Raw genomic sequence first — 27,858 nt, 5'->3', positions numbered from 1 at the left:
TGATGCCACCGGATGCGACCGCTCTGCGTCGAAACCTCAGCGGTGTCAATGTGAAATTATGCGCATAATGTTGTTGGTGGCTGCGCGTAGGATGTAAACAGAAAAAAGTCTCAAGTACACCTTGCACATAATCATGATAACAAGTGTGTGGTATATCATGTGCTTAGCTAAATGAGGACCTTGGCTATAACTCCCTCCATCTGCCGTTGAACATGTAAGGTAATAATTAATTTAGTAGTTTTTTTTTTGCTATTGGGGTACAGCGTATTTCCTCGTTATTTTAAATTTTCCAGACCCTTTTGGCGTCGACTACAGTCGATTAGGTTTATCTGGCAACCCCAAGACCTGTCGGTTTACTTTCTAAGTTTGCTTCGAAATGTTTCTTAATGCCAGGGCAAAAACGCATGTAGGCTTTTTAAAACCTATTTAAAATCAGTCGATCACACCAGTAAGAACTGATTATATATGGCTTGGCTTTTTAGAATACGTTATGAGCAAATGCATGTACACGTCGACAGCATTCAGGTGTTGTTGTGTTCAGGTGATCAAAGTTTACTCTTTGTTTCCCCTCATGATCAAGAATAAACAACGCCATTTTAACAAAATATGAGGATATCAGGCAATTAGTGTCTATCCTAGATTTTAAACATTTTTTTTTTTAGTTTTACTTATTCAAGATTCCTTTTCTGAGATGGACATGCGTTTTTGAGTGTACATGTATTCTCTATAGAAACTGCCACCCTCTTCAAAGAAAGGCCTTGTTATTACTAATGTGAAGTTAAAGTGATGGGTAATGATTTTTACCAGCATAATGAACATAACCAAAATTGATGGTTTTTTTTTTCTTTTGATGTTTAGCTTCTTTTGCCAGTGGTAGCATCAACATTTGTGCCATGTCACTGTTACTTGAATTTCTAGGGACTAGATGCAAACCATCAATTCATTACTTTCACTCTAAGGCCCCGTTTATATGGAGAAAAGCTGTCCCGGGTAGAAGGGTCACTCACCTACCCGAGCTACCCTGGATGAGCCAACTTTTCCTACATTTTCTTACAAAACTTGGTGAACCGTTTACACGAGAAACAAAAAGTTGGCTCGGCAAGATGGTAGGGTCACCCTCCTAGCAGGGCCAACTTTTCTCCGCATAAACACTCTGGCTCGCCTAGCCAAGTCAACTTCATCAAGGCAAGACAATCAGAGCATGCGCGAACACTGTTGACTCGGGCAGAGGGGTCAACTTTTTTCTCACATAAATGCTCGCTGAAGCTGACTTAGTTAGGAGGGTGACCCTCTTTCCCAGGACAACTTTTCTCCATATAAACAGGACCTTAAGATACGACTCTATATTAACTGCGTTGTTACATGTAGTTTCAATTTCTAATATTGATATTTCTTACACCCAAGGGTGTCTATGATCAACCAGTAGTTGGCTTTTTATGGTTTATACATGGATCCATTTCCTCAAGACAAGGCAGAAGGAGCAAAGAAAGTCATTGTAGCCGCCAGCAGTTCCAGCAATAATGTCCTTAGAACGCGGACATCAAGAGGTTCATCTTCTCCACGTCACCTTAAATCTCGTACTTCAAAGACTTATTCTGGCACTCACAATGTGAATGGCAACTTGATGAATTTGTCATGGCCAAGTCTAGGGCATCAGGTATCCCCCGGGAATTCCAGCCCGGAGAAAACCCCCCTGGAGCTCTACAGATCTGGAAGCAGCTTTGAAAATTCACACCCAGGTATGCAGCTTGACTCCAGCAAGTTTTTGGCAGATTCCAGCAATGTTGCAAAGTTCAATGCAACGTTATTTTCATCAGCTGCTAATCAGGGCAGCCAAGATGTCGAAGAAGCCATGGATATTGACCATCAGGATGTAAGGGAGGTAGCTGCTTGTGCTAGCAGCAGTGTATCTGAGTTGTCTAAAGGAAATGTGTCTGCTCATGATCAATGTGGAACAGAGGAAGATAAGAATCTTGCTGAAAAATACCCGGCTGCTAGGGAAAGTCACTGTGATTCTTCAAACATCAAACCAATGGTAATCAATTGTTCAGTTACATGTATGTCATGACGACAGATTGAAGTTAGAGGGGCTAAACTCTTGAAGTCAACATATTATAAGTTTTGAGGTGTGGTCGTCTTCATACCCCTGTAGTTACCAAATTTTTGTGTGTGTGTTGAGACCCCCTTGTTTAATTTGAGAGGGCGTTAGTCACTTTTCTCCTCCATTTTTCTTCACACTATAGACATTCTCAATTGGCTCTCATTCCCAATGAGACTTGACACAATCTCTGCATGGCCTTTTCTCATCTTGCAGAAAGCAATGGCTCTACTAGCAGACTTGGAAAAAAACTTCGGTTAGCAATCCCTGTAAGTCCTCAAGTGCAGCTGAGAAGTTAAACTTGGGAATCCTATAGCAGTTATAGTAATAGTAGATTGGGACTTGAACCAGTGCCCTAATTAACTTTCCTGGTCGTGGTTATTCAAAGAGCTGATAACTTTATCCTGACCAGTAGATAAATAGCTATCCTGCAGCTAAAATGTATTGGTTGAAGTACATTTTTATCCACTGGATATATAGCGACCTATCCACTGGATAAAGTTATCCATTCTTTGAACAACCGGGGCCTGGAGTTTAAACAGGTTACCAGTACACTGCTTTATGTATTCAGTATGGAAGATTAACAAAAGAGTCTTATAGGAAAAGGGTCATGATCATTAATAACCTTTCCTTTCTTTAAACATTGGATAGGAGGTGAAACGAGGACTACGACTTGCGGTTGTAAACCAGAAAAAGAGAGGAACAGCGAGTTCAGCTGAGCAAAAGTCTGCTTCATCCAGTATGGCAAACAAAAAGAGGGCAATTTACATAGTACTTCATGTTAGCACCATTCAAATTGGGGAGCTAGTTGGAAAGGCATCTGCTCCTGTTAAGGTATGTCCAATATCGTTGTTAGTTCAAGAGCCAGGGGAAAGCCACCAAGTAACAAATTATACAGTCAAATTATACAGTAACTGGAATTTGTTTGGAACTAATAGTGTTAAGTAATGAAAGAATATTTGGCATTAAATTTTATTTCTGGTATGTTTCCTTGTCAGTATTTATATAATAATTTATTTACCAGCTACCTTTTTATTTTTATAGATTTATGCAGAGAAAATATTTATAGAAATGGAGACAAATGAAGGTAAAATAGTAACAAAAGATGTAACAAGAATTTTTAATTAACATTTTTGTTTACTTTAACTTAAAACTTTTGAAGGAAATCGAGCAACATCTCAACCCTTATGGGATGCTTTGGCTTAAGAGAGCAACAGTTTTCTTATTCTAGCCCACACTGCTCAACGTGGGTTGCTAGCACTTTCACTAGTGCACCAGTATCACTTACATGTACCCTAATGCCTTACTTTTAATAATTATTATAGAGTCACATATGTATTTTACAGTCATGTAGTTTGATGATTTAAATTTGAATATTTTGAATTAATTTGAATTTTGATGATGCTACTACACATGTGGTATTGGACCTGTCCAATAAAAACTTTTATGCTGCTGTCCACTCATGAAACATTTTTTTCCTTAGGAAATGGTTGCAAGAGTGTGTCCCATAATTTCAGAATTCCTTGTAAGGATTTATCAGAATGCAAGGTAATTTACTTCTGATAAAAATCATCACCTAGAAGTCATCTAAGACAGTGTTTTTGTTATCAGCCGACAAACATGCATGGATCATTAGCTAGTTACATGTACAGCTGTAATGGTAATAATTAACAAATTATTCCATGAGAGCGCATTGGATATGAGTCAATAGATAGCCAGTGAGACGTGAATGTAGCACTAAGCTGGCTATAATCATCTTATACCCAACAAGGGTAAATTATGGTAAATTAAATTAATTTTATTAAAGACAATCAAAAAGTATCGCTAGATCTTGCTGATTTCACTTTGCAAGAACAACCAGGCCCCAGTTGTTCAAAGGGGGGATAATTTTATCCACTGGTTAGTATGCTATCCCGCAGATAAAATATCTGCAAGATTTTCTCGATAGTCCTATAATTTGTGGATAGAGAAGAAGAATATGTCAAATTTAAGAATGAGTATTGAGATTGTGTGGGAAACTTGCCAAAAGTATTGGTTGGAGTTCATTTGCTCCGCTGTATAGCGACTTTTCCAGTGGATAAAGTTATCCACTCTTTGAACAACTGGGGCCTGAAGACAATTTAATAGTCACTGTTTCTCGGGCATTATACCGTGGCCACTAAGCCAATCAAATCCCTGGAATTGCATAATACAATGATCAGTTTTTAATAATTATTATTAGTAACTTAGAGAGTTACAATCCCTACAGATGCTACTTCTTTCCAGGTACTTCATGAAGTCCCATAATTTCAGAAATATTCAATTTTTGTGATGTCAAACTGTACCACTCTATACTTTATTATACAGCAACTGATTTTATTTCATTATTCCAGGCAAACTTTTCTGGTCCTCCCTTACTGTTTGTTGTCAAACCAACTCCTGCTGGGGCAAGTTCCATTCAAGAAAAATGCAAAGAAAAGGGAAAATTTCTGGATCCAGAGAGTCAAGGTAAAAGTAATCTTATCTTATGTACATTTAAGTGTTGTGGGTTAAATTTTTTTTTGGTTTAAAATTTTTTAAAGCAGTTTAATTTTTCAATTTCCTTTGTGTAGTATTTAATTTGTCTATAATCTGAGACAAAAGGAAATTAAAATCAAATTGGTTTGAAAATTTTTAAACCAAACAAAAAAATTAACCAAAGCAGATATATGTACATGTAGTGTAAAATTTTTATTAAACATGGATCTACACCATAAAAAAGAACCTTTGCCTGACCAAGCTACCTTGAACATTCCATTCTAGACACTGTACTGTTGATACTGGATATGGCTGCCATACAGTGTAGAATAAATTTAAATTTTTAAAAAAATTATAATTAAGACTGCAAAATTTTGATTTAATAAAAAAAGAGAAGAAAAGATTTATTCAAAAAGGCACAAGTTTTCATGGCTGAACTGCCATTAGATAATTATTTTTCTTGAAAAGTGATCTGTTAACCTTTAATTAAGCTGTGTTTGGTCTTATTACTTGAAACACCAACTTCATGTGCAGTTCACAATCCTTCTTTTTTGCCTCATCCACCTCCTTTGATTAGCTGTTGAAGCAGTGATATCTACATACCAAAGATAGTGAGGAGCTGTCTCTCTTTTAGTGCAAGTCTTTATTAGCTTCTAACTTCACAGTAACTGCCTCTTAAATTTGTGTACGTGGGGGAAATCTTCAAGACAAATGAACAGCAACCTCTCAGTTCAACATTGCATTTATCATCGTCATTATTTTACCTCTGGCTCTCCCCATGCCGGGAACTGGTGTTATTGAATCAACTCCCTCTATCGATCTCTGTCCCACACAACAGTAAGGCCAGTCATTAAGTTGCATTACAACAAGTTCCTCCAGTGTATTGTAGAGATATTGCCAAAAACTGTTCTTGTTCTTCCGTGGATAAATCCCCTAATATTTTCTTCCCAGTGCTCTAACAGCAATAATATTTCATTTTAGAAAAAGGGTTCTTTTGTCCAATATTTGAGCAGTTTTGACAAAAATATGGCAAAATTGCCATGACAGTGCCCTTTTAAGGTTTTTCATTAAAAAAAAACTCAGACAAGAAAGCGTAATAGGGCCAACTTACATGTTTAAATTTCTACCACATTTTTGCTTAAAGGGAACCTCCACTCTGACAGCAAACTGATGGTTAAGTGTTGGAAATAGTGTCTAAATTCTAAATTTTAGTCTAAAATGTAGAAATGATATTCAAGTGTGTTAAAAATTAGAATGATATGATATGATTATCGACTACTTTCACTTTTAAATTTCCTTGGCGCAGCCATTTTGAATTTTGATGTGTAATGGTTGCTACTATTGTTATTCAGCAGAAGTTCTTTTGTGTGAAACAATTGAGCAACCATATTACGTCATGAAATCCAAGGTGGCGGTGCCAGGGAAATTTAAAAGCCAAAATAGGCGATAATCAAATCATGTTTTGTCCGACACTGAAATATTATTTAAATCCATGTTTTCCAACGAAATTTCAAAGTAGATTGTATTTTCAACAATTTAACGTTAATATGTTTCGAGAGTGGAGGTTTCCTCTAATCTTCTTTTTCCAATCCTTTAATACTCAAACAATTTTATTTAATCAAAGATATCAAAAAGAGATACATTGTCCTGGTTATGAATTACCGAGCAGTGCCAAGGGACGTCAAAGCTGACTTACTCGAGTTGGTGAGTATTCTGATGATGATGTTTTTGTTTTTCATTCTCCAGCTTGTTGTTGAAATGCCTCAAAATAAAGTATTGAAACTTATGGACCTATGTTCGTTCTCATTTTGTAGTTTCAAAACCGTTTTGCTGATCAGTTGACATGGAGTGAGCTAAGGTAGATTTTCTCAGTTTGTGTTATCATTCATTTGATAGATAGAGTACTAAAAGTGTGACGTCACAAATATTTGAATTTTTAAAATTCATGGGATTTATTGAGATGTTTACAAAGAGCATGACGAAAAATGCCTACTTGCCAAAAAATCAGCGTCTTATTGCAATTTGGGGGCGAGATGTTAGCTCTGTTATGCCCCGGTGACTCCATACAAATCCTTCTAATTTTGTCTTTGTTCCAAACGTTAAGAACTGAGACAAAATTAGAAGGATTTGTATGGAGTCACCAGGGCATAACAGAGCTAATATCTCGCCCCCAAATTGCAGTAAGATGCTGATTTTTGGCGAGACAGTAGGCATTTTCCATCATGCTCTTTCCGAATATACTAACAAATCCCATAATTTCAAAAATTCAAATATTTGTGACATCACACTTTAGGACTCTATTGGCTTAGGAAAAGTCTCTCTTTTTTCTTTTATGTACCAGCTCAAAAGAGGCTCAGGAGATTCTGGACAAGAAGGAAGAGGTTTGCTCCTCAGCTGAGGCATCAAGCACACAGTCTCCAAAGCCAGCAAGCCCAGTTGAAATGGAGTACAGAAAAATATTAACCCCTAAAGGCCCATGACTCAGTTGTATCTTATTTATAGCCAGTGTTGAGTAAAGTAGGCATGCACCTTTTTGGGTTTTAAACTAACTATTAAGCTACTGTCAGTAATACTGCGTTTTACATTCTTGAAAACCGCGTTGAAACTGAATTTAGACCCATGTTCGTAAAACGTATTGGTAACTTTTCAACGTCCCGTTGGCCTGCGTAGCTGAATGAAGGCGAAAGTTGGGCGAACGAGCAGCATGGTGGCTCCGCCGCCAAAACTTATATTCGCCCGTGGACAATACCGCCAGCTATACAGGCTAACATCCCGTTACTTATGTTAAGTTTCAAGAGACTTCACTCCATGCCGGCGTTTCTGCGTTTCACACCGTTAGCGTCAGGAGTAAATTGAGTTCAAATAATAGAGTATATGTCAGTTTTAAAATGTAGCGAATCGACTAAACTGCGGTGTAGCGAAACGACCGGTAAGCGTTGGTCGTAACTTAGAGGAACTTGGTAGTCCGACTACAGAACTTACCTGGATCACAAAGTTACACAAAGGCGTCAAGTAGGAGTTGCGACCGCTAGACGTAGACCTTAGCTTGGTCTTGGTAAAAGGAAGGAAAGGTACCGTGTAGCCCTTTATTTTGAATGGAGCCGTCCGCAGTGTAGTGTATTCGTTAATAGTTGCGGTTGTAGTGCGTCCAAGGATAGGAGAGGTTAAGAAATTCAGGGAGTGTTTCTACGCCTGCAGATTATGTCATGTGCGATTTTATTTATTATAATTAACCCGAAGCTACTTATTTGTTTTTACAGGCAAAAGCGCTCGGAAAAAGCTGTTTGCTGAAGGACCAAAGTCTGCTCCGGTAAGAAAAACGCTCTTTATCTTCGTTTTGCGTGTCCCACGGAAATGGTTTACCAAGGGGCCTTTCATTTTTTTATGGGGAGGAGTGGGTGGTGTATAAACGTTGTCCACTTGACTGTTGAAGACCCTTTCTCAAAGACGATTTTTAATGATTTTTTTTTTTATTGTGTCCCATTACATAAATGTCTACTCGGGGAGACTGACCTTGATTTTAGTTTTTATCGAAATGGTACTTTTTATTCTTACCAAACAACACGTGTGAATGATCTTTCTTTGCCCCGTTGCGCACTAACTGGGGTAAGCAGCGGTATACCTATCAATCCGCAAAAGAGTTAGCCTCCCACGCAGTCGTTTTTAGGGGATTCGTATTACCTCTTCCCCACAAACGCCAGGAGGTAATACGAGTCCCCTAAAAATGACTGCGTGGGAGGCTACAAAAGAGTGGAACAGTTTAGAAGAGGAGTTGAAATCAATAACGTCTTTGTCGCTATTCAAAGCAAAACTGAAAACTTTTTTAAACGATTTTTAGCTTCTCGCGATTTTTAAGGTGTAGCTTTTTTATAACATTTATCGTTTTCATTTCACATTATTATTTGTTAGGGCCCCACTGAAAACTGCCACGGCAAGTTGGACTCCCTCATTAAATATTATAAAAAGTACTCTGAACGGGGGTACAGTAGTCTTTGTTATCAGTTAAAGTTTTGTCAATTTCTCAGCCGTTTGTTAAAATTTCAGCCATTTCTCAGTTATCTCGGTTGTGCTCTGGTTTCGTATTTCACGTATTTCTTTCGTGATATTAGTATTTTCCTAGACACAACGGGAAAAAAACAACAACTTGAAAAGCTGACCCAACGTTTTCAAGTTACAATTCAGTTTTCCATCCCGCTGGTTGGCGAACGACGTTCGCACATTCTTTTACGAAAAAAGTCGCTAGACATTCTTAAAATACGGTATGGCTTTTGTTTGACTGACGCTTTATAGTGTTTTCATTCATCTCACAGAGCAAAGTATCTCCAGCTTCGTCGAGTGGTACAGCGAAAAATGAACTGCCAAGATCTGCAGAGGAAAAACCCCAGGAACAGAAAGACGAATCCGATAGCACGATACTGACACGGAGCAGGAGAAGAAAAGCTTCTGCAGTCAAGGAAAGTAGCGCGGACAAACCTGTACCAACCAGCTCTAAACCGGTCAAACCGGACATCCTGCTTCATCACAAAGAGATGGAGTCGCATATCACTCTACTTGACCAGCATAGCAAGGAACAAAGAGAGAACTTACAGCAGCACCAGAGACTACTGGAACTCGAAAGAGGGAAGCTACGAGAGGTGGAGGAAGAGAAAGAGCGCCATCTTGGACGGATGAGAGACTTGGAGATCAGTTATTCGGCTGACAAAGAACGCCTTTTGGAAAGAATCAGAGTTTTAGAGAGCGCTTTCAGCGAAAAGGATCAGGTTTTAACCCAACAAACTGTCAATATGTCGTTGATGAACAACGAGTTAGAACAAGAGCGAGTTTCCTTGCGACAGCTTCAGAAGGAGCTAGAGCAGGAACGAGAAGCAAATTCGCTTTTACGAAAGGTGCAGAGTGATTTGGTAAGGGTGCGTCGTGCGCTAGATGAAGAGAAGGCTGTACGAAGTTTGAGGGAACAACAACTGCGAGAAAAAGAAACTAACGTTCATGGATTACAAGCAACTCTTGGCGAAGAGCAACAAGCGAGGTTGAGGCTGGAGGAGGAATTAAGACAAGCTAGGAACGCTTGTACCCAGTTAGAAAGAAGCTTGGAAAGTGAAAGATTGTCGAGCCATTCGAACCTTCAAGACGTGCAAGCGAAAGAGGACACCATTAGAGAGCAAATGCGTCTGTTGCAGCAAGAACGCGAGCTGAAAATAGGCTTAGAGGAGAGGATAAGAAACCTACAGATCGAAGTGGGCGACGAAAGAAACAGGAGAATCGCTACTGAGAGAGAGCTGACCGAAGAAAGGAACACTTTGCAGCAGGACCGGGAAAATCTTGAAAGAGAGCGTGAAATATATGAGCAACGAATCCGGGAGAGCGAACGAACTGTGAATGAGAGCGAACTCCGCCTGCGAGAACTACAGTCAGCAGTCTCTGCGGCGCAAGACGCCTTGGCCGAGTATAGGCGCCTTGAACCACGTGACTGGATTATCCGACGTGAGGAGGTAATATTAAGTGGAACGAGTTTAGGAGTGGGGGCCTGGGGCAAGGTATACGAGGGAACTTTTCGCGGTTGTCAGGTTGCTGTTAAACAGATCCATGATCTTATTCTCTCGCCTCACAATCGCAGACTGTTTGAGCGAGAAATGAGTATTGCTTCACGCTGCCGGCATCCACACCTGCTACAGTTCATCGGCGCCACCAATGATGACGGCAGTCCCTTGTTTGTAACTGAGCTACTCGATACCGATCTGAGGAATGTTTTAACCCAGCGCGCGTTGCATCACGAGGAAATCGTTTGCCTCGCTTTGGATATCGCCAAGGGACTTAACTATCTCCATCTCAATAAACCTTTTCCCATCATGCATCGAGATATCAGCAGTTCCAACGTGTTGCTATGGAGACGGGATGACTCCTGGAGAGCAAAGCTGTCAGATTACGGCGCTGCAAATTTCATGCGCCAATACATGACGTCTAATCCGGGGGCTAGGATCTATGCTGCACCCGAGTCACTGACCTCTCAACAATCGCCAAAGGTGAGAACAGGATTATCATTTGACTTCAATCTCTTAACCAACGAGTCTGACAATACAAGAACTTTTCTAGGATTTCCAAAAAAAAGAAAGGGAAGGGCTAAAAGTCAGAAATTAGTAGCGTCCAGGCAGATTCTCATCTCAAGAGGAAAGATAATACTATGACCATAATTTGTTCTTGTTTTTATTTGCGGCTGTGAGTAAACCAGCCCCTTGTTTACCGCCTAACGACCGCGAGAGAAGAGATACGGTTGCTCACGGCTTACAACTGCAAAGAGATTCACTTTCTCGTTCACGGTTTTAGCTGATTCACGTTACTTACTTGACACACACACACACACACACACACATGCATTTTCAGTCTTCATAATGACTTCAACTTTAGCGTATTTTTTTTTTAAATATTTTCAGTTGCCACACAAAGAATACAATACAATACAATATTTATTTAAAGTCGGGGGCATAGGGAGTGGTCGCCCAATCTCCCGAGCCAGGGGCTGATAAAAATTACCATCACAATGTGAATATTTATAGATATCAAAAATAAATAAATGGTAAAATAGTACAAAATGACTCTATTGATTCGTGAAATTTCTAAGGGAGAAATATATAGCCAAGACAATGAAAACTACAATGTGATCAAGAAATGCGGCGATTGCATCGACATTCTGATCGAATTTTGTCGACCAGGTTCAGTTTAGATATTTAGTGTTTGAAGGATTTTAGGGTTTCTGAGGACTGGGCAGTAGCTGGTAGAGTATTCCATAGATGTGATGTAATGTAGGCGAATGAGTTATGTTTATACAATGTATTGTATGTAGACTACTGTAATTTGTTTCCAGATCCCCTTAAGTTGTAAGGGGTGGCCCGATGATTAAAAAAGTCGGATATGTACTTTGGGCCATTGAGCTTTAAGCTTTTAAAGAGTACGACTAGCGATTGTTCAAGCCCTCTGTGTTCTAGACTGCGCATTGAAGCTGCCTTGAGCAACACTTCATATTCCGTCGAGATTCCGGGCCGGCTTGCAAGTGATTTTAGTGCGTAATGGTTGGCAGCTTCTAATTTGGTTTTCAGCGATTTGTTGATACCAAGGAGTTTGGGGCTGCAGTATTCAAGATGTGGGAGAATGTAGGCTTTATATAATCGTATACAGATGTCCGTGGGTATAAAGTTCCTTATTCGACGTAGCGCACCGACTTTACAGTATACTTTCTGTAGTACTGTTTTGGTATGAGGTTTGAAACATAGGTTTCGATCTAGGGACACTCTGAGGATTTTGGGAGTTTCATCAGCTGTGATTGGTACATCATTTACTTTGAGGCGACAATCAAAATAAGGATTCCCCATTATCATTGCCTGTGTTTTGGTGTAATTCATCTGTATAAAGTTCTCCTGCAACAGCAAAGATTCAAGGAAACAAAGAAATTACGGACAAGTCACAATAAAATAATTTAAATTAAGTTGCAGAGAAAAAGTGCCGAGGAGACCGAAAAGAAACTAGCAAGCTTATGCATGATTCGGCCTCCCTAGTTAAACTAAGTTGACTACAAATAATTAGTTAATTACTTAAGGACAGCAAAGAGATAAGAGTAATAAGCTATAAAATCACGTGTTATTCGTAAGGGCTTTCTTAAAAGAGCAAATTGAATTCGTAAAGTTGATGATTTTGCTGTTAAGGGAGTTATATAATTTGAATCCTTGGAAAAATATAGAAGATTTCTTAATATTTGTACAACAGTAAGGTAGATGTAAGGCATGAGAGTTTCTAGTATTGTAGGTGTGAAATTGGTTGTTTTGAAGGAAATTGTTACAAAATCTTGGTGGTAAGGATGAGGTCTTGTAAGAAAGTTCCTTCCTTCCTCCTTCCCTCCCTCCCTCACTTCCTTCCTTCCTTCCGTCAGTCAGTCAGTCAGTCAGTCAGCCAGTCAGCCAGCCAGTGAGTCAATCAGTCAGTCAGTTAGTCAGTCAGTCAGTCAGTCATCCATCCATCCATTCATTCATTCATTCATTCATTCATTCATTCATTCATTCATTCATTCATTCATTCATTCATTCATTCATTCATTCATTCTCTCTTTCTTTCTCTCAGGCTGATGTGTACAGCTTCGGATTACTGCTGTGTGAGATGTGCATCAGAGAACTTCCGGTCCCTCAGCAGATACAAGAGCAGATAGGCCTGGTAACGAACGGCGTGCTCCGGGAGCTCATAATGCGGTGTGTCATGAGAGTCCCTGAGGCACGTCCGACCATCAGTGACGTCATATCCGTGTTGACACAACAAGCCGAGGCCTTGCGCGCGCAGGGACTGGTGACGTTTAACGGAAGAACAGCCACGTTGTAGATGCACAGTGGTCGAGGATGCTGTGCATGCGCAGTTCTCTGAATAAATTGCGGTGAAATTTAGTGAATGCGGAAATTCGCTAAGCCTTTAAAGCAGCAAAAGTTATGATTCTTTGAACCAGCTCGTTTGAAACAGCACCACAGGAAAGAACTACTCGTTTCCTTTCATTTGACAGCCGCACTCGAGGCCTGTATCCACACTCAGAAAGTGAACCACCTTGTACAGCGAGCTAAAGAGCGCCACAGGAAAGTACTGCTCAGTAGCTTTCATTTGAATGGTCACACTTGAGAATTTCATCCACAGAATCAATAGTTAGAACAACCTTGTACAGCATAATAAATGGTCACGCTTTAGGATTTCGTCCACACACCCGGAAAGGCAGGACCACCTTGTACAGCATACTGAACAGCACCAAAGTGAAAGGAAACTGGTTTTAAAAATTTTTTAAGCCTTCTGCGGATAAAATGATTTGCTTACGTTGAGTTACCATGTTTTGTCTCTTTTTGTTTCTCTTCTACTTTCTTTGACTCCTTCACTGACGACCTCGCTACAACTTTTTATACGCAAGAGAAAAAATGTTCATTTTCTTAAAGCTCAGATGGTCAGACCTCATCTCCGCTTTCTCTTAGTCAGTCCTTTGATCTGCTTGCACAGTAAGAAAAAGATTTCCGTAGATTGTGTTATTCTATTTTAGTTATGGTGCAGTCTTATTCTAACATGCATTGTGCTTCTTATTTCTTTTAACATTTTACAAAGAATAAAAAACTGATTTTAACATGTGTTCACAAAGAAATCACTTTAAGGAAGGTTGCGCACGAACAAGTTTTCTTTTGACAAGCTTGGATTTACTAAGTTTTATATCCTCGCGTTTTCTACAAACATGTCAAGTTCTTTCATTGGCAATAATAAATGGCAAAACAGCTGTTCATTTAATCTCGTACCCAGGTGTTTGTCTAATCTCCCGAATAGTGAGACGATCTGGGTACGAGATAATTGTTAGTAGAGAGAAATTTGTCAAGGGAAACTTGTCGAGTGGCTGAACTTGTTCTTACAAAGAACGGAGAGGTTTAAGGCAAATTTTGCAAGCTTATAAATGTTCCTTTCCCTCCTTTTCGAAGTCTCTTTTTTGAAAAACGAACAAAACTGTTGTTTACGAGGGAATGCTCGTCGAGTAACGAAGTAACGAAACTTGGTCAAGTGACAAGTTTCACAAAATTTGGAAAGCTGTATAATAATGGGCTGTATACATGGAGGGAGGAAGATCTTAGCACTAGGAAGATCCTAGAAGGCGGAAAAACTTTTCTTTTGCTTTACATGCAGAAATTTCGGCCGGAGTAGTTACCAAGTGGAGAAGGAAAAGAAGAATAACTGTCGGCCTTGAGCAGCTGAACGCACGGCTGCCGCCATGTTTGTTCTTTTTGTCCCTAGTACTAGTATCTTCCGAGCTAAAGTAGTGTACATGGTGTTAGGGTCTTCCTAGCTTCTTCTTCTCATGTGTATGACAAAATGAGGAAAGATTTTTCCTTGGCCAGCTGGCCGTGCCTTGTTTTTGAGCAAGGAGATTTCGGGGAAAAAATCGTCAAGGAAAACTTGCTCTTGTCCAAGACTGTGTTGCAGACACCTTCCTGTATAGGGAAAGTTGTCGAGGAAGTAGGCTTGTTAGTTGTTTAGGCTACAATGACAGTTTTACCACTGGCACTAATGAAACAAAGTTAACTCTATATGTTAACTCTAACTCGTTATGGTGTTTCAATACAGTTTTTGAGGGACCATACCTCACTCTTTCAATCGGCTATTGGGTAGTCTTCTCCAATACCGATTGATGTGGAATTTACATGTATCAGTTATTGGTTTTGGATTGAGGCTTGTCAGCATAGATATTTTAGTAAAATTGATATTACCATGACAACGATAAACAAAAGATCTTAAAATAAGGAAATCGTCTGATGTCGTCAATCGCGTGCCTTGGAATTAGCAACTCAGGAGGTCAGAAATCTTGTGACTTGCTGCTTGACTTCTGTTTTGCCAAGCAGTTTATTGTGATTTATGGTAATTTGCGAGAACAAGGAAGTTTAGTGATAATTTGTTACCGTTTCTCATCTGCTAATGGAATAATTTTGTTGTGTATAAAAACTAAAGCGGACTCAAACCGTCTTCAGATAGAACGCCATCACGAATGTTAACATTTGTCGCTTTGGCACTGATCGGCCTGGTGTGAAGTAAGAAGACTTGAATCACTCATGGGAAACACGGTAAGCTTTAATATTAGCTATGCTTGGTTGTAGTCGACGTTTCCGTCACTGAAATCTGTATGAACAAATTCAAAGTGCCTCACTGAACATGTTTCGTAGAAGGCATGTCAGTTGAGTAAGTAAACTAATGACTGAAAACGAATAATGTTGAGAAGACACGAAGCCTTACCTAGCCGTACTGAGAGCGAACCAGCCAGCGTTGTTTTAATTACCAACAAACGATTTAAACACCCTAACCTGGGATAAAAGGTATCCTTCGATTAGATTCTTTTCTCCAAAGCAGGATAACGGCACTATCCAACGGATCATGAACTAAGGATTACATTTAAGTAAGCCACCAGTAGGTTCATTCAACTCATTAATCGTGGATTAAAGTCATTCAAAACAAATATTTCTCAGTTTGTGTCAAATGTTCTGTGAATTTTTTTTTTTTTTTTTTTACTTTTAAACGTTTGCTTTAGACTGCTTTAAGTCCGTTTTCACTGGGGAGTCCAGTTCTTCGGAGTCAGCTCGTGAGCAATTATCTATCACTGGCTCCATTTTTACTCCTCTTTACTCAACCTTTTCACAAAATTCTGTACTGAATTCGTTGGTTTCCTCTAGTGTAAAACTTAGTCTGATGTCAATCGCGTGCCTTAGCATTAGCAACTCAGGAAGTCAGAAATCTTGTGACGACATGCCGCTTCACTGCTGTTTTGTCAACCAGTTTATTGTGATTTATGGCATTACGTGGCGTGTATTTTGAGCATGAAAGCAGTTTTATCAAAACATAACGACTGTGCAATCAGGTTGCCTTTGTTATTGGCAGCTCATCCAAGGAGAGAGAGCCGATTGAATACATAATTACAGAAATTAAATCGTCATGCAACAGAACGAAATCGGTTTTCTTTTCCTTTTAACGGTGCGCCGCATTTCACTCATTTCCGCCATGGTTTGCGAGAAACGGAGGAGTTCAGTGATATATAGTTTGTCACCGTTTCACATCTGCTCATGGAACAATTTTGTTGCGTATAAAAACTTAAGTAGACTCAAACTGTCTTCAGATAGAACGCCGTCGCGAATGTAAACATTTGTCGCTTTGGCAATGGGTAACACGGTATAATAATAATAATAATAATAATAATAATAATAATAATAATAATAATAATAATAATAATAATAAAAATATATAAAAAATATATAGAAACTATCTGTATCTATTCATCTACTAAAGAAAAAAAATCACATAATTATTGTCATTACAATTCTATCTTCTCTCAAATTACGTATCGTCATAAGAAATAAACAATTATCAGTTGGTTGCCGACACCAACAAAAATAAGACTAGACACAATGAAGCATTAAAAAAAACGAACGGATCCAAACTTGGCCTAAAATTATCGTCATTAGATAATGTAGTCATCATTATCATTGGATAATACAGTCAATCGTCTCTCAAGTTACAACTTTAAATGTCCGGGCAATATTGAGCGTGCCCGACAGCACCGCTTATTATTATTATTATTATTATTATTATTATTATTATTATTATTATTATTATTATTATTATTATTATTATTATTATTATTATTATTATTATATAGCTTTTTGTAAGTTTATGACTTGTTTTTTTCCTTTACTTGTAAATAGCTTGGAATATGTTAATAAAGATTATTATTTATTATTATTATTATTATTATTATTATTATTATTATTATTTATTTTGTTTATTTTTTTTCTTTTCTTTTTATCAAGTGGAACTGATTTTAAAATGCCGAATTTAATTTTTTAAAAACTTCATGACATTTGTTTTTGTTTTCTTTCGTTTTCTTTACAAAAACATTATTGCTTGAAAATATTCTTTCTTTTTAATCGAAATGAATTGTGAATAGGTTTTTTAATAGCTCTTTTTTATATACTTTTAACTTGTAAATAGCAATTTGTGTGGAATATTTTAATAAAGAATTATTATTATTTTTTATCATTATAATTATTATCATTATTAGTATTATTATTATTATTATTATTATTATTATTATTATTATTATTATTATTATATTAAGTGAATGATGGCGTGACGTTGTAAATTAGTATTTTAGGATCTTTTTAACAACTTTCTTTATTTCATCAAAATTTTAGTCTTACTATTGTTAAAAAATTGTGCTTGAAAATAGCTCTGTTGTGCTTGGAAATAGTCGCTTTTTTTTAATCGAAATGAATTTTAAATATTGAATTGTAAATAGGTTTTAATAGCTCTTTTTTCTACTTTTAACTTGTAAATATCAATTTTGCTTGGGATATTTTAATAAAGAAAGATTTTATTTTTTTTATTATTATTATTATTATTATTATTATTATTATTATTATTATTATTATTATTATTATTATTATTATCATCATTATTATTATATCCTGTTTTAACTCCTAGGCTCACAGGCTACGCTGTGCTTCCTGTGCAGCTTTTTAACTAATTTTAGCATCCAGTTGAGAACTCTGCTATAATAATAATAATAATATTATGAAAGGTGTTTGTCATCGTGGTTTAAAATGATAGATGAGTTAATCGTTTGTCTCACGATTGAGTCACAAAGATGTGGATCGCGACGTTTCGACCGCTATACTGCTGGTCTTCATCAGGCGATGATGTCGACTGATTGCGTGACAGTATAAGTAGCACCTTGGTTTGTGTTGATTGGTGCGTCGACACGAGCGTTGCTCACGCAAGCTCGCGCGATATGCTAACCACCTCACCTTTCTCATAAGGTGCGTAAGGAACCACGTTGTTCCTAGAGACCTTCGGGTCCGTCCGCCAGTTCCAACCAAAGGCGGTCACAGAGTAGCCGAACTAGCATCCTTGAAATTGCTAAGAGAGAGAATCAGACTAGCTCAGAGGGCTAAGGGAAATGCGATGCAAGATAGCCACTCTACAGCGAAGAGTATAACAGCCACTCTTTCGCCTAAAGATGCTTCTGAGATCAGTTGCAACACAAAACGACTGTTTAATAAGACCAGAGACAGACAGAAACGAAAGTTCGATAACCTGTTGATCGAGAAACAGTCTTCTGTTTCTACGACTAGAACACCTCATGTTGACAGAACACCTCAAGTTGACAAATCCAAATGGGTTATCAACTTATCCTCCAGGTCCTTAAGCGACGCTGAGGTATCTTTACTACAGAAAGGGTTAAATTTTGCTGTAACACCTACAAGCATCCCAGCCACTGAGATAGTTGCCAAGGTTGAATCTGCAATAAGACCACTTGACGCAGAACAGGCCGGCAGACACTGTCAGGAGAAACGTAAACTCTATCCTCCAGAAGGCTAAGCCTCCTGAACCTAATATCACCAGGGAGATGAAACAAGCTCTTAAAGGTTTAAAAGAGGATAAGAACATTATGATTCTCCCGGCAGACAAAGGTCGTGCCAGTGTAGTGCTAGACAAAAACACCTATGACGATAAACTGAAAGCACTGATTGAGAAGGGTCCATACCGACTTCTTAATAAAGACCCAACGGACCGTTTGAGCCGAAAGTTGACTGAAAAGCTTCTGAACCTGAAGCGAGGTGGGCACCGGACAGAGTCCGTATATAATAAGATCAGGCCCAAACATAAGCAACCACCTAGAATCTATGGCCTTCCTAAGATACACAAGGTAAATACACCTCTGAGACTTATAGTTTCTTGTGTGAACACCTTTGCTTATGATCTGTCTTCCTACCTGGCCGATGTGTTATCTCCCTTAACAGGGAAATCAGAGTATACAGTTAACAACTCAGCTCATTTCGTGTCCACTATCAACGGTGAGAGGGTACTAGAGAGCGAGATCATGGTGTCTTTTGACGTAGAATCACTGTTCACAAATGACCTATCGAAGGCGCCGTACAGGCCGCGTTACGGAAACTAGAAGCTGACCCGTGTCTTGCTAACCGCACGACTTTAACACCTGCACAGATTGCGGACCTCTTGGATTTCGTTCTAAGATCCACATATTTCCAATATGATGGATTAACTTATGAGCAACAAGAGGGAGCAGCCATGGGTAGCCCAGTACTGTATCCGCTGTCATAGCTAACCTCTACATGGAGGATTTTGAAGAACAAGCTTTGACTTCTACGCCTTGTATGCCTAAGATTTGGAAACGCTATGTGGATGACACCTTTACCATCTTGAGTCGAGACAAAGTTGACATTTTCCTGCAACACCTCAATAGTCAACAACCAACGATCCGCTTCACTATGGAAACTGAGACCAACAACACCATACCCTTTCTTGACACGTTGGTAACTAGAGATTCGGATGGCTACCTCTCTACCAGTGTTTACAGAAAGCCTACACCATAGTTAGTAGAGGCCTACACACACTGACCAATACCTAGCGTATGATTCACACCACCCGCAATCTGTAAAACGCGGTATTGTCAAGTGCCTGTACGATAGATCGAAACACCTCATAACTAAACCATCAGTTATCTCGCAAGAAAAGAAACATCTCTCATCAGTTCTTGTTTCTAACGGTTATCCGTTTTCGTTTGTGAAAAACATTACGAAAACAAAGAAACAAACAGCCACAAAAGAACCAGCGCCTGAAATTAAATCTACTGCGGTGCTACCATACGTCAAAGGGTTATCAGAGGCTCTTCGCCGTTGCCTACAACAGCAAGGCATACGGACAGTTTTCAGATCTGACACAACACTTAGATCACACCTAGTGCGACCTAAGGACACTGTCGACCCTGCAAAACAAGACGGAGTAGTCTACAAGATTCCCTGTGAGTGTGGCAAGGTCTATATTGGAGAGACGGGAAGATCTATGCATGAAAGGATTAAGGAACACGATAGAGACATACGGCTTGCCTCCGCCGTTTCAGAACACAGCAATGCGACGGGCCACTATCCGCTCTGGGATGAGGTTAAGTTTATTGACCGAGACCCACATTGGTACACCCGTAGGGTTAAAGAGGCTATTCACATAAGACTTCACCCTGACAACATCAATAGGGATAATGTAATTGAAATTCCGGAAGCATGGATGCCCACGATCAAACTACACAGCAACCGATCGGTACCAAGGCGGACGGCCGAGGGAACAATTTCTAGTCTGAACGACGAGGATCGAAATCCTCCAATCAACAACAGCCTAAGAGAGGATCGAAACGCACCAATCAACACAAACCAAGGTGCTACTTATACTGTCACGCAATCAGTCGACACCATCGCCTGATGAAGACCAGCAGTATAGCGGTCGAAACGTCGCGATCCACATCTTTGTGACCCAATCGTGAGACAAACGATTAACTCATCTATCAATAATAATAATAATAATGACAATAAAGTGTTTAAAGTTGGGAGAATGGAAGGGTCAAAACGTCGATAGAAACGAGTATAAGACTGATTTCTATTTGCATAAGTTGTTATTGGCTCGGCCACACATGGCCGGAATAAAAGATTGTTTGAAGCGTACTGTATAAAATCGTTGCAGTTCAAGTATCCTCTTGTTTCTTATGTTATACTGACCTCGATGTTTCTGAGGGATCAGGTGCGCTAGGCTGTGTTGGACAGAGGAGATACTATTGAATAGCTTAGCCGCCGGCGTAATGGTCGTCCGGCCTATCACGTAAGGTACTGAGTCTAAAGCTATCTAAAATTTCAGAAGTTTCGTAATTGTTTTAAGCTGTTATCGTAGCTTTTCATCCCACCATTTTGTTACGAAAAATTCCATGGAGTAAGAAGCCCCCATAACAGTCCTTCGGATTTTTACGGTATGTTACGTTCTTGGTGGCTAACAAGTTTCCAGGTTGGTTCATGCAGTCATGGAGCAGATTCGCCTGTTTTTTAATTTCACATGTTTCAATTTTGTTTCCAGAGCATAAAGGAACTTGAAAGCCGAATTGGGAAAACAGAAGAATTTAAGTCACAAGATTTTCTAGACGTCGAGAGAGCACTTCAAGTCATGACAAACGAGAATGAAGAAAATGCAAATCCTGACGAGAACTCTCCAGAGTTCTGGGAGAAACAGATTCCTCGGAAGAAAAAAGCTATGAAAACAAAAATGGAACGGTTGTTGATCGACCTTCATGCGAAAGACGAAATTTTGTCCAAGGGCAAGCAATATATTGATCATTTAACGAGAGAACGAGAAAGACTTCGAGAACAACTCGATGAGAAGGAGCAAGTAATAGAAGAGAGGATAAGTAACCTGCAGATTGAAGTGGATGACGAAAGGAACAGGAGAATCGCTACTGAGAGAGAACTCACCGAAGAAAGGAACACTTTGCAGCAAGACCGGGAAAATCTTGAACGAGAGCGTGAAACATATGAGCAACGAATCCGAGAGAGCGAAAGAACCGTGAATGAAAGCGAACTCCGCCTGCGAGAACTGCAGTCAGCAGTCGCTGCGGCGCAAGACGCCTTGGCCGAGTATAGGCGCCTTGAACCACGTGACTGGATTATCCGACGTGAGGAGGTAATATTAAGTGGAACGAGTTTAGGAGTGGGGGCCTGGGGCAAGGTATACGAAGGAACTTTTCGCGGTTGTCAGGTTGCTGTTAAACAGATCCATGATCTCATTCTCTCGCCTCACAATCGCAGACTATTTGAGCGAGAAATGAGTATTGCGTCCCGCTGCCGGCATCCACACCTGCTACAGTTCATCGGCGCCACCAATGATGACGGCAGTCCCTTGTTTGTAACTGAGCTACTCGATACCGATCTGAGGAATGTTTTAACCCAGCGCGCATTGCATCACGAGGAAATCGTTTGCCTCGCTTTGGATATCGCCAAGGGACTTAACTATCTCCATCTCAATAAACCTTTTCCCATCATGCATCGAGATATCAGCAGTTCCAACGTGTTGCTATGGAGACGGGGTGACTCCTGGAGAGCAAAGCTGTCAGATTACGGCGCTGCAAATTTCATGCGCCAATGCATGACGTCCAATCCGGGGGCTAGGATCTATGCTGCACCCGAGTCACTGACCTCTCAACAATCGCCAAAGGTGAGAACAAGGTTATCATTTGACTTCAATCTCTTAACTAACGAGTCTGATAATACAACAACTTTTCTAGCATTTCTAAAAAAAGAGGAAAAGGAAAGGGCTAAAACTCTGAAATTAGTAGCGTCCAGGCAGATTCTCTTCTCAAAAGGAAAGATCATACCATAGACCTTTTTCATAAATGGCGGCCGATAAATTTTTTTTTATTTTTTTTATGAAAATTAGCTTTACTGGCCTCGTTACCATGTGCTAAAATGAAGTTAGTAGGGCCAATTAGCATATTCCGAAAAGAAAGGAAAATCAGCAGCCATTTATGAAAGAGGTCTATAAGCCAAAATAATAGTCAGTCAGTAAGTCAATAAGTCAGTAAGTCAATAAGTCAGTAAGTCAGTAAGTCAGTAAGTCAGTCAGTCAGTCAGTCAGCTATTCAGTCAGTCAGTAAGTCATTCAGTCAGTCGGTCATTCAGTCAGTCAGTCATTCAGTCAGTCATTCAGTCAGTCAGTCAGTCAGTCAGTCAGTCAGTCAGTCAGTCATCCATCCATTCATTCATTCATTCATTCATTCATTTATTCATTCTCTCTTTCTTTCTCTCAGGCTGATGTGTACAGCTTCGGTTTACTGCTGTGTGAGATGTGCATCAGAGAACTTCCGGTCCCTCAGCAGATACAAGAGCAGATAGGCAAGGTAACGAACGGCGTGCTCCGGGAGCTCATTATGCGGTGTGTCATGAGAGTCCCCGAGGAGCGTCCAACCATCAGTGACGTCATATCCGTGTTGACACAACAAGACGAGGCCTTGAGCGCAGCAGGGACTGGTGACGTTTAACGGAAGAACTGAGCCACGTTATAGATGCACAGCCGTCGAGTATGCTGTGCATTTGCAGTTCCCTGAATAAGTTGCCGTGAAATTTAGCCAATGCCGTAATTCACTAAGCCTTTAGAGCGGTTGTCAATCGAGTGCCGTAAAACCAAAACCAAAGTAATTACTCTGGCCAATCGCAAAAGATGCCGACAGCGCAATGAAGCAATCAGAATAAAAAGAAAATACATGTAACCAGTCCAAAGCGCGGGGAAACACTTGCAAACAAGGCACGATTGGTTTTGGTTTTACATCTTAGTGGTTAAAAAAAGGGGCGCGAGTTTTATCAACCAATCACGGAGCGTAGTAATGCAAAACCAAAGCAAAAACACAATTACTTTCGACACTCAATTAAAAACCGCTCTTAAGCCGCAAAAATTATGATTCTTTGAACCAGCTCGTTTGAAACAGTACCACTAGAAAGTACTACTCATTTCCTTTCATTTGACGGTCACACTCGAGGCTTGTATCCAGCCCAGAAAGTTAACCACCTTGTACAGCGAGCTAAACAGCGCCACAGGAAATTACTGCTCAGCCGGAAGCTTTCATTTGAATGGTCACACTTTAGAATTTCATCCACACACTCGGAAAGGCAGGACCACCTTGTACAGCATACTCTATTTTTTAACTGGTGCGGTGTTTATTGACCTTCGTAAAGCTTTCGACACTGTGGATCATGCGGTACTTCTGGACAAGCTTTCTAATTTGGGGATTGTGGATAAAGAGCATGGCCGGTTTACGGACTACTTGTCGAACCGTTCCCAGGTTGTTAAGCTTCAAGGGGTGACTTCTACTCCGGTAGCCATCTCTGTTAGAGTGCCTCAAGGTTCTATCCTCGGTCCACTTTTGTTTATTCCATACATTAATGATTTACCGAAGGTAGTGTCCGAATGCAGTATTTTGATGTACGCAAATGACACTGTAAGGTTTTATACTGCTCGTCCTCTAAAGCCTCTATTATTCAAGACAAGCTGATTGCTGATCTGTCTAAAATTGAACACTGGCTTTCTTTCAATAGTCTGTTTATTAACGTATCAAAAACTGAAGCTATGCTTTTCGGAACTGCCTCTAGTCTATCTGCCGTAAACTCTTTTTCTATTACTTTAAAAAACAATGTTATTAAGCGGGTTTTTCACTTCACTTATCTCGGAATAGTCTTTGATGACCACCTTAGCTGGAACGAGCAAATAAAGCACCTTATTTCGAAGGCGCGAAAACGCGTAGGAATGCACGGCAGGCTTCGTAGAAGCCTCACTAGAGAGAGTGCAAACATAGTTTGTTGTAGTCTAATTAGGCCAATTTTAGAATACTGTGTAAGTGTGTGGGGCTGCTGCGGACAAGGTCACAAACAAAGCCTTGAAGCCCTCCAAAACCGGGCGGCCGGAATAGTTGCAAGAACTGTGCGCAGCAACCCGGCAATGGACGTTCTGAATTGGCCCACACTGGAGGAGCGCCGTCGTAAAGCTGTTTTTAAACTTGTTAAGAAATGCCTGCAAGGTCAATGTTCCCAATATTTTAAAGGATATTTTAAACGTAATAATACAATCCATGCGCGCGCCACTAGACAAAGCAACCTTTTACCTGTGAGGACTGAGATCGCAAAACGATCTTTCTACTACTATGGTTGCACTCTTGCTAACGAACTATCTTGATGGTATTTCGTATTTATTTGCTTCTAAATCTTTTTTTTTTGTACATAGTTTTCTATCTATATTATTATCAGTATTAGTTTAATGCATATGTATACTATAGTTTTAGTACATTGTTGTGCTCAGGGCTCGCATTGATAACAGACAGCTTTTTGCATCTGAAGGGGCTACCCTGAGCGGTATAAATCAATAAAGGTCCTTCTTCTCTTCTTCTTATTCTGCTTTAAAAATCTTACTACTTAAGGACGGTGTCTACTATCCGTTCTGCGCATCTCGTGACACTCGAGTTTCCTATGGGTGGTGGTTACTAATACAGGGATTTTTTTGCGCGGTTTAAAACTATTCAGGGGAAGCAGAACTTAGCAAGTACTTTTGGTATCCAAAAAGAAAATTGGGGGTAACCATGCATTTTTTTAAAGATAATAAAGCTCCCCTCAATTTTATTTTACAATAATTGTTGCTTAATTATATCTAAAAAATGCGTGGTTACCCCCAATTTTCTTTTTGGATTTCCATAGCCCTTGCTAAGATCTGCTTTTCCTGCATAGCCATAAACCGCGCAGAAATACTTCGGTCCTTAAATGAAGTTTTTAAGTATCGCTAAATACACTGCATGTTGTAGTCTTATTCTAACATTGTGCTTCTTATTTTCTTTTAACATTTTACAAAAGAATAAAAAAACTGATTTTAACATGTGTTCACAAAGAAATTACTTTAAGGAAGGTTGTACACGAACAAGTTTTCTTTTGAAAAGCTTGGATTTAATAAGCTTTACATCCTCGCTTTTTCTACAAACATGTTAAAGTGCCCATAACGGAATTTTTTTTTATTTTCTTATCTGAATCTTTACGTTACGCGAAGAAGGTCTGCGAAAAAAATTTTCGATTTGCATGAAACGCGAATTTTTTATGAATTTTACAAATCTTTAAAATCCTTTTTTATTGCGGTCCACCCGCCCCGCTGATGAGAATGCCGACGGGCTCACAATAGGGCCACGTGACATGGTCTGTGACGTACATTCAGGAACTCTCGAGTCTATGCACTCACTTGACCTTCAGTAAAGTACATTCGCGGCAGAAAGAAAATCGTCAGATTCACCGGTAGGAAGGAAAAACTTAGCTCCAAATAAGTATATTCCATGGCAGAAAACTTATCTGACACGGAAAGTGAGCAAACCGCTGAAGAAAGCAGCTAGGACGAATTTGAAAGCGTCGAAGTCGAGGCGATAGATGGCGTCCACAAAATTTTAAACAAGTAATACGTGTGAAGATGATGATACACTCTAACCGTACGCGGACGAGCCGATAGCAGACGAAGAATGGCTAACAAGATATCGCAAGGAACAAGAGGAGAAGCGACGACTCGAGGAAGATTTAACGAAACGCTTGGAGAATAGAGTGCGTGTTAGTGGATGGTTAAGTTCTCACCTTGCATTTTGCATACGCGCTCTTCATTATCATCTATCAAAACTATGACCAAGTACTCACATACATTCGAACAAATTATTTTCCATGTAGATGTACTTGTGGTAACCTTAGCCGTGATCTGCTAGCAAATATCAGCGAGTGCTACTGCTGCAAGGAACTCGAAGGCAATTGGGAAGCGCTGACTAGCGACATTGTTCTCGCGGAACTACAGGAAGGACACGTGTTGAACTGTGATAATAATAGCTTGTCTCGTTCTCTGAAATTTCGGCCGTAAATTTAATTGTAGGATGGAAGTTGTTAGCTTGTCCAATGAACAGGTTAATTTCCTTTTGGTCACTGTCCCACAGTTTACGAAATCCATTGTATCTTTCAGGCGCATACGTCTTGCGAAATGGTTGAAGTCTAACAAGAGTTGGCGTCTAATGTAATTCGTGTCTGTCACCGGTGTCGGGACAAATTTGAGCCCTTTAGAAATAACGCTAACAGGCTGTCGCTCAGTTGTTTGTTTGAAAAATTCTTCATGAATTTCTCGTGTTTTTCTCTTTGTATCTCAATCCGTTTTCTAGCCAATTTTTTTCTGCGCTCTTTGCGCTTGTTATTTGTTTTGTGCCCTTTTTTATTCTGAACCCCCGTTGTGGTGGTTTAGAGATTCTCCCTTTCAGAGATTCCCCCTTTTAGAGATTCCCTATTTTAAAGATTCCCTATTTTAGAGATTCCCTATTTTAGAGATTCCCCCTTTTAGAGATTCCCTATTTTAGAGATTCCCCCTTTTAGAGATTCCCTATTTTAGAGATTCCCCCTTTTAGAGATTCCCTATTTTAGAGATTCCCCGTTCCCCGTTCCCCATTCCTCCATTCCCCGTTCCCTGTTTTAGAGATAGCCTTTGCAGAATTCTGCAACACATGGGTGTACAATATTTGTTTGAGCTCGTTGAATTCTTGCTGCAGTTTATCTACCTTATCTTCATCGTGGTTTACAATGTTTTCTGTGTTCGCCGATTGCGACTGTTCTCGCATCAATCTATTTACATCAGTGGTAGCATTTGTGCTAGTATTTTTTGAGAGCTTGGTCTCAACGAAACTTCGCGGACCCCACGATCTATGAGAATATATACCAAAACAATTACGCCATATTTTATAAAACTTGCGACTGAGTTAACAGTGAGGTCAAACTGGCTATAAACCTCAGAAGGTTACAACGCTTAGAATGTCACAAGCGGGTGTGAATATTCAGCATCGAAAGCTTAATTACCATTCGCTTTTCCCTGCTCCTCTTCGAAGGTGTCTCTTGGTCTTCGTCTTCCTTTCGCTTAGCTGTTTTAAAGGATAAACACAAACGCGATGTCATCCTACTTCAATTCACGTTTTAAGTTTAAACCTGACTTCATCAGCCTTGTGAAATCCTCGTCATTGAAGTGCATCGAGCACAAGGACGAGGTCTTTCCAGGCGCGCGTCCACATCTTCCTCCGCTCCAGCATAAAATCGATCCATTTCTTTCGCCCCCTCAGTCTTCGCGGGCATGTGGTGCCAAAGAAAGGAATCCTGTGCATGCTTATTCCATTCGCTTCGTCTTTGATGTTTCCACATCTCGCTGCAACACATCTTTCTGGCATTTTCGAGAAACGTGCAGAAATACCGCGACTTGTTTTCAGTGAGATCCAGAGAAAGGCTGAAGTCACGTGTTCCTGAATCTACGTCACAGCTCTTGCTAAACCGAGAGGAGACTAATGCGAATCGTGGGCCAAAATG

General features: G+C 39.8%; 3 protein-coding genes and 1 pseudogene across 6 annotated transcripts in view; 3 read left to right on the top strand and 1 right to left on the bottom strand.

The window, feature by feature from the left end:
• Nucleotides 1-27,858, bottom strand: part of LOC146483722 (uncharacterized) — a 232,772-nt gene that overhangs the window by 181,728 nt on the left and 23,186 nt on the right. The gene's annotated exons all lie outside the window — the stretch shown is intronic.
• Nucleotides 95-25,377, top strand: LOC146483724 (uncharacterized). Of its 3 annotated transcripts, XR_014863828.1 has the most exons (13): nt 95-219; nt 1,405-2,035; nt 2,750-2,932; nt 3,143-3,185; nt 3,582-3,646; nt 4,471-4,585; nt 6,219-6,298; nt 6,409-6,452; nt 6,936-7,066; nt 7,855-7,904; nt 8,905-10,614; nt 12,701-13,631; nt 23,645-25,377. XR_014863828.1 is itself a non-coding variant. In XM_085105875.1 (12 exons), exons 2-12 carry the CDS (start codon nt 1,448-1,450, stop codon nt 12,950-12,952), a joined length of 3,261 nt encoding a protein of 1,086 aa, XP_084962001.1. In that variant the 5' UTR covers nt 95-219; nt 1,405-1,447; the 3' UTR covers nt 12,953-13,727. The 3 variants fall into 3 exon arrangements, 2 of the variants coding, with proteins under 2 accessions (XP_084962001.1, XP_084962002.1); XM_085105875.1 differs by lacking the exon at nt 23,645-25,377 and having other exon boundaries at nt 12,701-13,727; XM_085105876.1 differs by lacking the exon at nt 23,645-25,377 and having other exon boundaries at nt 106-214; nt 12,701-13,727.
• On the top strand, nt 14,783-24,524 carry LOC146483725 (uncharacterized; annotated as a pseudogene). Its single transcript, XR_014863829.1, has 3 exons — nt 14,783-15,204; nt 21,047-22,177; nt 22,770-24,524. The product of XR_014863829.1 is annotated as an uncharacterized LOC146483725 (transcript).
• LOC146483726 (uncharacterized) lies at nt 18,092-19,226 on the top strand. Its single transcript, XM_085105593.1, has 2 exons — nt 18,092-18,346; nt 18,453-19,226. The coding sequence occupies exons 1-2, from the start codon at nt 18,092-18,094 to the stop codon at nt 19,086-19,088; spliced, it is 891 nt and encodes a 296-aa protein (XP_084961719.1). The 3' UTR covers nt 19,089-19,226.

Source organism: Pavona decussata, unplaced genomic scaffold (assembly GCF_977016875.1).
Source record: "Pavona decussata unplaced genomic scaffold, jaPavDecu1.1 SCAFFOLD_38, whole genome shotgun sequence".
Lineage (NCBI taxonomy): Eukaryota > Metazoa > Cnidaria > Anthozoa > Scleractinia > Agariciidae > Pavona > Pavona decussata.
This window is presented reverse-complemented; position numbering and strand designations above follow the sequence as displayed.